The sequence below is a fragment of the Medicago sativa genome, chromosome 7, assembly GCF_051527215.1.
Source record: "Medicago sativa cultivar Bolivia chromosome 7, Bolivia_mono, whole genome shotgun sequence".
NCBI classification, from domain to species: domain Eukaryota; kingdom Viridiplantae; phylum Streptophyta; class Magnoliopsida; order Fabales; family Fabaceae; genus Medicago; species Medicago sativa.
This window is the reverse complement of record NC_140755.1, coordinates 97,308,488-97,321,489: the sequence shown is the minus strand read 5'-3', so window position 1 is coordinate 97,321,489 and position 13,002 is coordinate 97,308,488. Positions and strand designations below refer to the sequence as shown.

The following is a 13,002-nucleotide window of genomic DNA, read 5'->3' as shown; positions in this document are numbered from 1 at the left end:
AAACACAGAATGATAGAGAGAATGATTGGCAAAAAAAGTCACTGTAATGGTTGTAACTTTGTAGTACTAGTACGTCACATGATCACTAGTACACACGGCAAATGTGTATATAAAATGGCATGTGTTTTAGTTATGTGTGTTGATGATGAATGTGGATTCAGAATTTTCAAAATCAATAAACTCCATTAATATCCAATTCTGTAAGTTTAATATATCAAAATGAAATATACATTGGTTGCAGCTGTAACATACACGGTATATATGTAAATGATAAATTGATTAACAATGATAAAAAGACACCTTTTATTTTCATATTCTCGTTCAACACCTCATTTTATCTCTATCGATCTCTCTCCTATTACATCATCAAACTACCACATAACTATCTTTTTCACTCTTTGTTTTAAGGTGTATACACCTTCGAGGGGAGTACAAAATATTTTCAAAATTGATATGTTGAATAATGTATCACCTACCACATAGATCGTTTATTTTTTATCTGGGAGGAAAAAAAAGTTTGAGGTACTTGAAAAATAAGTTTTAATGTTTAATGGAGTATGATAACAGTTATTGTAAAAAAAAATTAACAAAAAAATTCAAATAAGTAATAACCTACTTTGATTTGAAATAAAAAAAAATCCAAAATTACCCTACTTTTGTGAGGCCAATTAGGTTCGCTATTTCAAACAGCAAAGTGTGACTTTTTATATCGGTTGAAGAAATAACTGCTTTAACAAGTTTTCACCATAGTTCATTCTCAACCCTATGGGGGCTCGCCTTGTTACCCAAGTAAGCGGGGCAGTACTTTTTGGATTGGTTAAGTAGTTTAACCAATCTAAAAGGTCATATCCCCACAGGGAGTAAGACAACTCTATTATTGTTTTTTAGTAGGGTAGTCTGATAACACGATTCGAAAGAGGTTATTCTTTGAATTGTTTTTACAATTAACGCAAAATGCAATTTTACGAAATGATAAAAACTACTAGGATTCAAATCCTCGCATTTACCTGATCATACAATAGAAACCTATATCAATTCAATTAGATTTATGCATCAAGAAGTTAAATCATCTATATAAATAGAATGACAATTTCATGCCTCTTAACCTTTTTTATTCGATGAAAATCCCTAATTTCTTAAGTGGTTAACCATCAAATAAAGCATTGACCATAGATTTATAAAAATACATGACCATAATTGTTTATGATGTTCATGGTGATAAATCCCAAGATCCAACTCTCATTACTCGTATTCCAATCGCATCGACAAATCCATTTATGATTCATTACGATAATGTCTTAACTATTTTTCTTAGTGAAAAATGATCTTTTTGATCGAGAGATCAGATGAAAGGTAAATAAAATCTAATTAATAAATTTTTTTTTGAATGAAAAATCTAATTAATAATTATTTCAGTTATGATATGGTGTTCCTAATCAATAATAAAACTCATTAACCATTTAACGCTAACAATTATTGGGTTAGAGAAATTATGTAATGTTATGCTATTCATTAATTCTTATGTTTGACTGCATAATTAGAAAATGCATGGTATAAGACAAAATGATAAGCAAAGGTACATAACAAAAAATAATAGAAGATTGTGCTAGTTACTCCTGTATTCTGTATTCCAATTACTCAAGACAAACAGTGTGTCTGTTCATAATAATAATCAAAGGGCTCTAGGTTCCAAGTTAAAAAAGCTGCAAGTTACTGCTATAAAATCACTTGGATCTTAAAAAATGACGTGGAAAAATATAATCACTAGAGAACAGGTTTTTAGAATCAGAATGTGACAAAAAAATCCGAATAATCAGAAGTATCTTAAAAATTAAAAGATGCTCAACCTCGTTCTTCAAAGTAAATGAAAACTGAAATTTAAAAAATTTAAAACAGGTGTGAAAACATTAGACTAAAAAAGGGCAGTCTAATGCATATGTTGAAAAATGTTAACTTGTGTCCTTAAGATACAATTTAATAAATCAAATACAAAAATAATTTATTAGAATGTGTGTATTACTCCCTCCGTTTCATAATACTTGTCCATTTTGGAGAATTATTTTGTTTCATTTTACTTGTCCCTTTCAAGTTTCAATGCAACATTAATTATTGGTTTATCAATAATACCCTTACTTATTTATTGTAGAGAGAGAAATAATAGAATGAAATAATAAATGAGTAAGGGTATTATAGAAAAAACGCAAAGAATTTCATCAAAAATGACAACATTTATTTGATTCCTTGGTATGTGTAATTTCTTCAAAATGGACAAGTATTGTGAAACGGAGGGAGTACTTTTAATCTTTAACTTTTTAATGAATTGAATGCACAAAATTTTAGACAATTTTTTTTTGTTTCTTAACATGTCCTAAGGGTACAAGTTAGCACTACCCATAAATTTTATTTGTAGGTGAGGCCTAATGCAAATTTCAATATTTAAGACATTTCCCTGTAAAATTTAATGAAAAATATTTTTTCTGTCGGGAGGCCTAAAGCGAGGGCTAAAGAGGTTGTTTTTTGGTATGAAAATACATTAGACTACAAGTAAGAAATCTACTATAAATTTTAACTTTAGTCATTAACTTTCAAATCAATGGTTGTAATAGTTACCAAAAAAAAAATCAATGGTTGTAATTCTAATTAATTATATCTCTTTTCCACATGAAATGATATAGAAATCTTAAATAAATTCCTTAAAAAATATCTTAAATAAATATTTCTAGTTTTCTTATAAAATAAACCCTCCTATCCATATTTTAGAGAACGAATGACAGTCTCCGTAAATTTAACTCAGTTGATAGAAATATTGCATATTATATGTAGGGTCGGGGTTCGAATCCGAAACACTCCACTTCTCCACATTTAAAATGTGAGTTCCAGCCACTAGGATATTTAAAAAAAAGAGAACGAATGACATGACATTTTGTAATATGTATACAAAGAATTCATATACTATTCTATATTTGGTTATCCAGCACATGCATATTCTGCATCCAAAACAAGAGGTTTAAAGTGGATGAAACATGTATCTGGACGTATACATTAGTTTCATTATTAATTAACAATTGCCATCTCTTAATTCCCTATCAACCTTTAGATCCCATTATTAATTTTACCAAGATAATTAAAGTAGTACATGCATTAGAGCACCATATACTTACAATGGTACTTGGTACAGAATAGCTAGCAGAGTAAAGTATGGGCTAAATCAGATTAATCCCAATCAAAACTGAAAGATTATACTCCTTCTAGTACCTTAACAAATTAAATTACACCTAAATATCGACTAGGCTTAGTAAATGGGAATCACATGCCATGGCACGCTTAGTAAAATTAATCGGTTATTAATTAGCTAATTCACTGCACGTGCAGTGCACGTCATTATGTAACAAAATTTTCTACCCTCTTAATCAGGAAAATGAAGTCCTTTATTTTGTGTGGCTTACATTGGCCTAAGGTTGGTCAGATATTAATAAGAGAATGTCAACTTGACATTGTACTATATTGATGGTCAAAAAGTAAAAGATAAAAAAAGAATGGTGGTGATGAAAGAAAGGTATAATGTGCGGATGATGAGGTCTGACACGTTAATCTGGTTTAGCGATCCAAGACTACCACTTAAAATGGTTTTCTCCTTTTAGCTTCCAACAAACAATAGACAGAAGCACGTGTGAATCATGCTTGATTTATTAGAAAATATAATTGAAGTTATCAAAGAAAAATGAAAAAGTAAAGTCTATGTCAACCTAGATGACTAGGAGAATGCATTGTTATATATATGGACCGGTTTCGAATGTAGACACCCCGTTTATTCATTTTAAAAGATGAATTTTAGTCATTAGACTACTTGACAAAAAAAATGAAAAAGAAATAAAGGACGGAGAATTTGAGATTCATTTACGAAAGAGAGCTTCAACATGATAAGTCACTTGATCAGAGATCCTGAATTTGAATTCATTTTTAAAATATTGAGGTTTTTTACTTAATTTAATAACTATTTGTGCACATTAAACTTTAGCATTTCAACTGTGAAATATTGACATACTGGTATTATCTTAACAGGAGACAACCTGGCGGGGTAGCAATTGTCTTTAGTCACTTTCATTGTAAGTAGTTTAACGAAGAATGTATTGGAAGAACACTATCAACGATCACCATGTTCTGTATAATTTTTGTATTTTTGGTGAATTCATCATGTTCCATATTAGATGTTTAAGGTAAAACTTCTAAATACAAGCAACCAATTACTACTCGTTGCATTTTTTTTTAAAGAAAAAATATTGTAGGGGTCAAGGCAAGGGCCGATTTCAAGGAAATTAAACTTTCATAGCATGTAGGGGGCATAGCAATTAAATCTTGAAAATGCTCTGAACATAAATCACGACATTACCTTTTAGTTTGTCTTTTTTTTTCACTATAAATTTTAGAAAGAAAGATTATCCCACATCAAGGTCAACATATGCCACCACAACAATGCTATTTATTCCTTCATTTTTTCTTCGTTCCAACTATCAAACATAAAAGATCATCAGAAATATTCTTGCTTAGAGTGAATACTTAAGGAATTCCTCGTACTGATCTGTATGGACCACTACAACTAAGTGTTAGTATATCCTTATAAATGGCATTATTGATTTTATTTCATTTTTTGTCAAATGGCATTTTTGATTTATTTTGTAGCAGTACAAGTTGATTTTTTTCTTTGATAGACAAAAATGTTGGTGGGTTATATCAGTTTTGAAGGCTTGAACCTCAAACCTCCTGGTTAGTACCAGTAGTAGCTCACCAACCGAATTGTCTGCTTAAAGTTATTATTAATAACCGCCAATTCTCTCTAGCTCAAAGTTATTTCATGTTAAACTGGTTCATGTTTATTACGTTTACTCCTACGAGTTACATCAATGAACAATCTTCTTTTGCCATTACACAGTAAAACTGAACATTAGCGTGTTGTGTGTTTTGGAAGTAGTAAAAAACTACATCACTTATAAAAAAATACAAAACCAATTACAGCTACAAAAATTATGGATTATAGACTTAAACAACAGGCACCTAATTACAAACAACTATAAACAAGCAGAAAGCTGAACTACAAATTTGAAGCGCTAAAGCTATTCACCAGCCATTTATAACTTTTTTACAATGCTGCTTGTCATTATCTGGTGTCACAAGTATTTATAGCCACATATTCAAACTAGTCAATCTATTTACCAGCCATAGATAGGACTTTCCACCTGTGGGGGTAAGAGATGAAGGTCTTTACAGTGCTGCTTGTCATAAACACGTGTCCCGGGTGTTCCTCCGGTACATAATCTCAGGAACTCGTTCCCTGTGAGACAATAGTGAGCAAACGCTAAGCCTCCATCTGCTAGTTCTGAAAGATTAGGCATTGATGCTGACTTGCCAATGAGCTTTCCCTTATCTCTACTTGATTTTGCACCATCCTTTTCCTTGTTCAGGATTTGATCAAGCTTAGAATATTCCATAAATCTTTGAGTTGCAGCTTCCCAAGAAAGCTGATATCTTTGTTCAGGTGTGAGAGGATAAGGCTCATTTGCTAACGCTTCTTTTACTTTTGCTACAAAGTCTTCAGGTGTCTTGTAAGTCAAACAATTGGGAAATGACGTGAAGAACTCGTTTGATGGATGATCAGCACAAACTACAAATTTTCCCATGGCAAGTGCCTCTGCCGTAGCTGTGCACAGCACATCACTGATGCTAGGATTTATAAAGACTTTGTACCTTCAATGAAGTAAATAAACAATGTAAAAAGAAATGGAATCAAATTTAATACTGTGGAAACAAGTTCTGTATTAGTGGATGGGTACATAAAGCATGAACAATTATCATGTGTAGGTGAAGGTTCCTTTATGCATACATGAAAAGGACTGTTTTGGAAATCAATTTTATGTTAATTAACATAAAATTGATTCACTGTATGAAGATAGGACGCAATGAAGGAAAACTCAGTTCCATGTTGTAATAAATGCAACTTAAAAGTTATTTCCCAAAATTGTGTAGTTTGTTTCAGAACCATGTGGGGAATCTTCCAATGAATGTATTGTAATTTAAAAGTATTCAAATTGTTCTTACCTGTGAAGAGAATCATCTGCGTGATCTCTACCTTTCTGAAAGTTGAGATTCAAATCCAACCTTCTAGCTGCACTCTGAACTTCATGAGCATCCTCTCCATTCCCGAATACATCTAACTTGAAGCCATCAAGGTCAGCCTTGTGCTTTCCTAATAAATCTATCAACTCCTTATATCCCTTTGCCCATACCATCTTTCCCAAGAAATATGCCCCATTTGTGAAAGCCTTCTGCCCTAGCTCCCTCTCTTCAGCAATCATTTCTCCAATTTTTAAGAACTTGGGATTCACACCATGAACATTGCAAATTACAGACTTAGGTAAATCCTGAGTAGCAGCCGAGAGACGAAGAACCTGCATATAAATCATAAATAATTTAGTCCCTTTTGTCTTGTTCAGTTCTCTTTTCATAATAAAAATCCATGACAAACTTATCAACCAAAACACAGTAATCATTTCTAAATATCTAATTATCTCCCGAGTTAATTCAACCTTAAATGCCATGATATAAAATTAACATACCTTATCACAGTACGCTCTTGTAACCCAGTTGTTGATGTGTTTCACAAAGAACGCCTGGAGTGCCCCGTTTTTCTCCCTCTTGATGTGTTCTAAGTAATTTGTGTGCACAATGCCAACAACATGGTTGAATTTATCCGTCCAGCGCTTCCCATGATGATACCAATTCAAATGCTCTGGTTCTTCCAGGATAGCAATGTCTGCATCCCTGGATGGTATAAATTGAGAAGTATCTCCAGCGGGCATTATACTACGTCTTTCCTTTGAAAACTACACCCGAGAAGGACAAAGTGTTAGAATGGACAATAGTGATATGAAACTTGATAGAATATAGCTAGCTACCAAGCAATTCTTACGTGGTACAATGCCTATAGTATAGACACAACCAATCAAAAGCTTAAGATGTTATTGCATTAAATTAAACAAGGACTCTCCCTTTTTAACATGATTTGAATATATTTTGACCTCTTAATTGGCTGTGCTTATAGGCAATGTGGTCATGCAAGAATTATTCCACAGCTAACAATATCAGAAAGTTACCTTTCCAGGATAAAAAGATATTTTGAAGTCTGCCTTAAAACCAATCCTTTCCTCAAGCCAGTTACGTATATAACCTTCCTGCTCCTCAGGTGAAGTAAAAGTGAGGTTGCTGGGATAAACTAGTTCCTGATCCGATTCACAAAGCCATGGAACCAGCAGAGTGACTTTCTGTTTTTTAGTTTGTGACAAATATGCAGCTCGAAATAGTGGATTTACTGCTGTTCCCGTCATCCAAGGAAGACTAGCGGTTGTGACTATTGCAACATGTCTTTCATTGTTGGACAAATCATGCTTTGCTTGGTCTGTCCAAAGTCCACCTTCATACCGGTGCCCTGTGCTCTGAAGGACACTAGCTATTCGTAAATCCAATTCATCATTTATGTTTCCATTCTCAAGTAAAGAAGATTCTTCGCCAGAAAGAGACTGCAGTAGAAATTGGTTCTTGCGTTTGCTATACAAGCTTTCAACTATCTTGTCACATGTATCTGCAAAACAATCACATTTGAACTAATCAACAAAATTAAAGGGCAGATAAAGTAAAACAAACACTTGTAGACTAACTAGAAAGCTGCATCGACGATGGAAAGGCATAATACCGCCTACTCACAAACATTAATGAACAGTATCAGGAAACATTCAATTTTAATATGATAAATGGAGTATAGAAAACAATATTGAAATAATGGGAAAATTTATATGCGAGACGGTGAAGAAGTATATTTTCAAACCAATGGTAGATTTGTAAACTCCCCTCTACATAATCCAACAGTTGAAATATAACTGACTAACTAATCATATGGATCTTACATGACAAATCTCAGATAATGTAAATAATAATTAGTTTGCGATCAGATGCTTAATATTTTTATATGAAAAGCTATGTTCTCTGCATTGATTAAGGTATTTTGAAGAGTAACAAGATGGTCTTGGATTATTGAACTTTATAAGCATTGTTATGTTATACACATTATATACTCTAAACCCAAAAACAAATTTTATGAAATATGAAATTATATAAAGTTATTAATTGATATATTTTAAGAGAAACTGCATGGTGAACAATTATATACTGATTCTTTTGCAAATTTACATTAATCCAATATTGCTTTGTATAAGATGGTCTTTTGCAAAATCTACAATGAATTGAAAGTATAAGTTTACTCTGCTAATCAAATTTTCCATTAATCCAATATTGCTTTGTATCGTCTCACATTGTATTAAATTAGTGTATAATATGTTTTTTTAAGCAAATGAAAATATTAACTCGTTATCACGCGCTTGAAGTTGTTTGAAACCATTGCATTGGTATGTTTCATATAGCTAATATACGGAAATTTGAAAACAATGTCTATGCCAGGAGTTAACTGCAAAGATATTCCAGATTCTTAGCTCACATTTTATTATCCTACGAATGGAAAGTAATATAATTGTTGAGAGTCAAAGAAGAAGAGGGTGAGCTAACTTTTGGATTTTTTAAGAAAAGAATGTTGAATCAGAAAAACAGTGTCTGTTGCAAGAGAAGACGTTGCTAAGCAGCATACATACTTTTAGATAAGATATGTAAAGCGGGAAAGCAGGGGCTGCATGCATGGCAATGAAATCCCATATAAGTTATGCATAACAAAGTACCTTTGCCGACTCCAATTTGATCCAAAAATGGCCCAGACTGTTTAACAAAGTAGGCCAGAAGTTCGGGTACATCCAGTGGCGGCACTTCCTGGAAAAGATGTCTGGAAATGTTAGCTACAGTCCATTCAACATTCAAAGCAAGGTCCCAAGTTTAGAAGATACGAGAATTAGTGTACAAGTTGATGACATGTATAGGATTATATCATCCTTCTCATGGAACCAATTGTTTAAATATAGCATTCATGTGTCATGCTTGAGTGGTTTAGCCCTTATTTCTTTATCATATCTTGCATTCAATATAATTCTATGTCCCAGCTAATTGTTCCGATGTCAAAATCGAAACATAACATTAAATGAAAAGACTATACTAAATAAAGAAAAATATACGTCTTAATAGAAAAAATTTATGTCCAAAGGGGCCTAAGGATGCATGGACTGGTGTATTCACTGTATTGTGTAAGGTATCAAATGCAAGCGTTATGGCTCATGTGAATTTACAACCTTCCACCTAGGTACAAGTTTTGCTTTTTTTTTTTTTCTCACACAGATGCCTAATATTCGATCAAGCATGTTCATATATCAACCAAAAAAAACTAAACAAATTACATAGTACATACACACCTTTGACTCTTCAGGTTCTTTGTACATCGATTTCTGCAAAAAATGAAAACGAACATGTGAATTCTTTGAAAGAAAGCACATACCAAAATTATGCACAAAAACACATTCATAAAAATGAAATAAAACGGAATACTGAATACTCATCACCAATATCCACATAAAAAACATTTAATAGTACAATATCGCATGTATGAACTTGACATACGATTCACTGAACATAAACAGAATAACAGATGTATAAAGCATAGCATCTACATGACCAACCAACAAATCGACTAGAGACACTTCGGCTGCACCAATGAATCATCCCCAAATTATGATTCATAGAAAGATCATGTCAGTTATTATTTTTGACAAATCATTCCATTCGTTAAAACAAGCATCAGTTGCAGCAGCAGCAGCAAACAAACTCAAAAAACAAGTATATTGCTACTGATAGCTAATTAGTGTCCAAGGAACAAAAAAAAAAAATATAAGACTCTGGCCAAGTCAAAATAAGAAATACTCCCTACCTATGAATCATTAACATAAACACGAACACCAGACACGACACTAATACACAATTCAAGGAAATAAAAGTGATTGAACGTCAGTGTGTTGTGTGCATGTCAGACCCAAACATCTTCAATCAAAACTTTCGAATCAATATAGCTCCTAATTTAAGTCCCAAATTCTTCTTGTACGCATTTTGAAAACCAAAGAAAATATTAATTTTGCTATGCAACAACCAGCTATGAAGCACAGACACGGACACCCTTAAAAACTTGAAAAATGAATTAATTGAACTTAAGCACATGTGTCAGTGGCATGTCGATGTCAGACACCAGACACTCTTCCATCGGAAGTGCAGGTGCTACAAGACAACCGGAAACAAAAGAATGCACAGACACTGAACAATATACTAGCTACTTAGTTTAAAACCAGAAAAGTGTGAAAGGAGGAAGAATTAAATACCAAACTTGATTTAAGCTTCTCAAGAAATTCACTATTCTTGAATCCATCAAAAGAACTACGCTTCTCAAACTCTTTAATCCTCGTTTTCAAAACCCTAATTGGTTCCCAGTCCCTAGTTTCACTCTCACCTTCACCTTCACCTTCCCCTTTCAAACCTTCCCAAAAACCTAACCTCCTTCCCTTAACTCCACTCTCAAAATCAACAAACCCTTCCTCCGACACAATCGCGTTCTTAATCGCCGATAAATCAATCCGAATCTTCGCTCTCGGCGTCCACTTCTCCAAAACCTTCTTACTAAAATCCGGAGAGGAGTAAGCGCGTCGAATCTCCGACAATTTCGGTTGCAATTTCTTAACAAATTCGATTTCCGCAGGCGGCGGAGACCTCATCGCCGGAACAGAAAACGCCGGTGCGGCAGAATTGAAGAAATTCTCGAGTTCACGGTCGAAGGAGTTTGCTAGGTTTTTGAAAGAGTTTGCTCTATCTTTCATCAAACGTAGATCCGCGTCTGCTGAATCACGAACTTCGCGCCAACCTTTGGAGATGAAGGAGAAAGCGCTTGAAGGTGGATGCTGTGTAGCCATGGCTGCGTTCGTTTCTATTTGGAGTAAGAAAGAAACCACGAAAAGCGAAATGAGTTTGTTTGTGTTAAGAAGAAGAAGATGATGATTGCGACTTGGGAATTTTAACGGCTAAGATTTTTTGTGGAAGATTTGATTTTCCACGTAGGATTAATTTGATTGGATGACGTGGATATGTCACGTGGTAACTAGACGATGTTGGACCACGGGAAATAGCGCCATAATTCTGGAAGGATTGAAGAATATTCGAGTGAAATATACGGCTATAATAATAAGATGTGAAATGTTAACTTGTGCACAAGTTAATAAATCAAATATAGAAATACTAGTACATTGGAATGTGTAAATTACATTTAATCTTTAACTTTTTAATGAATTGAATATACAAAATTTTAGAAAATATTTGTATTTTTAAGTTTCTTAACATGTGTCCTAAGGGCACAAGTTAACAATACCTAATAAGATAAAGAAACACGCGTTTGATTTATGGAGAAATCGTAAAGGTGGTGGAAGTGAAAGAAAACTGTCAGTGGGAATTCCAACACCTATTGTCTGAGTCTCACTCTTTTTGTCCTACATCAACAATCATCAATCATACTCCGCCCCGACTTCAATTATATAATTCAAAATGAGAAATGATATTTGTACAATCAATTTCTAACAACTTTTTGATAACTTTCTCTCTCATACTCACATTATATTCTTATTCTCTCTCTACCTTTTTCTCTCTCTATTGATTTTGACCAATCAAAATGAAGAAAAACAAAGTTGTCATGGAAGTTGTTTGGAAAGAGGTGTACAAATATCACTACTCATTCAAAATATTCTCATTTTAATCCATGAATCTGTATTGTATTAGGTTGTTACTTGTTGCATTGAAAATAATGAAATTAAAAAATATATAACATTTTATGTATATTTTTTTGTTACTTAATTCAATCTCTTTTGTAACCCACCTTCGTTCAAGGTATTAATTTGGCTCATTAAACATCACACATACGCTTAGTTGTACACCTGTGTACATCAAATCACTGATTAGAGTTGTGTAGTCTCATCTTTGTTTTCCTCTTTGCGAATTAGGATGAAATGAACATAAGAGAGGTAGAGATCATGAGACAATCATTATCCGTAAACACATCACCGTCTTTACTTCTATCATGTTTGAAAATCACCATGAACTACCATGTTTTGCAATACCCTAACACCCAATTTCAAATCACCACTAACTCCCCATGTTTTGAAATATTTCATGCCTTGTCAAATAGTATGGTGATCATATTTAACCATTGTCATCACTCAATTTCAAATAAAAAAAAAACAATTAATAGGTCCAAGAGACAATATCATATGTTGCCGTCTTCCACAACGAAAAGTCTATAATCAATAAATCCAATAGAATTAATGAGTTCGTCATCAAAGTAGTCTTGTAAAAAAAAATTACCAACAACACCCAACACAAAGCAGTGGCAGAATGGAAAGAGAAGTAGAAACAAAAAAATAAAGAAAGTGAATGATTTTAATTTAAGACCAAAATGAGGGTTTACTCGACCATCATTTTCGCCTCTCGCCGATGTGGAAGTATCATGTGCAACTTAAGAGAAAAGTTGGAGAACACATCAACACATTTGATGGAGGATTAACACGTGATTAATGATTTGGAGGTAACTAACTAACATAAGTAACATTTTTGGAGTTCTTAATAATTTACTCAATCCGGATACTAGTTTGACAGTGCATGATACTTTCTATGAGACAGATTATGTTTGTAGATGTTTTGCATCTAAATAGCAATCCCTCTTACTCTTAGTTCTTCTCCAATGGAAGTAGTTATCAAGTTTTGTACATTGTGATTAGGTACAAGTGTGTTTGTAGAAGTTTTGCATCTCAGTAGCAATCTCTCTTATTTTTCTCCAATGAAAGTAACTAAAAAGTTTTACATATTAATAGGCAAAATACCTCCAATTAAAGTTGCTATGTACGCGTGAAAATCACTTAAGCTACTTCTGAGTAAGAGCGTCATTGGCGATACTCTTAACTTCCGTCGGAATTGCCCCCTTTTTGTTCGTAG

General features: G+C 33.3%; 1 protein-coding gene across 1 annotated transcript; it reads right to left on the bottom strand.

The window, feature by feature from the left end:
• Positions 1 to 4,893: 4,893 nt before the first annotated feature.
• On the bottom strand, positions 4,894 to 10,976 carry DGD1 (UDP-Glycosyltransferase superfamily protein). The gene is made up of 7 exons (XM_085725410.1): positions 10,353 to 10,976; positions 9,399 to 9,431; positions 8,778 to 8,865; positions 7,149 to 7,633; positions 6,612 to 6,878; positions 6,094 to 6,443; positions 4,894 to 5,742 (listed from the first exon to the last, which is right to left on the bottom strand). The coding sequence occupies exons 1-7, from the start codon at positions 10,935 to 10,937 to the stop codon at positions 5,208 to 5,210; spliced, it is 2,343 nt and encodes a 780-aa protein (XP_085581536.1). The 5' UTR covers positions 10,938 to 10,976; the 3' UTR covers positions 4,894 to 5,207.
• Between the last annotated feature and the right edge of the window lie 2,026 nt (positions 10,977 to 13,002).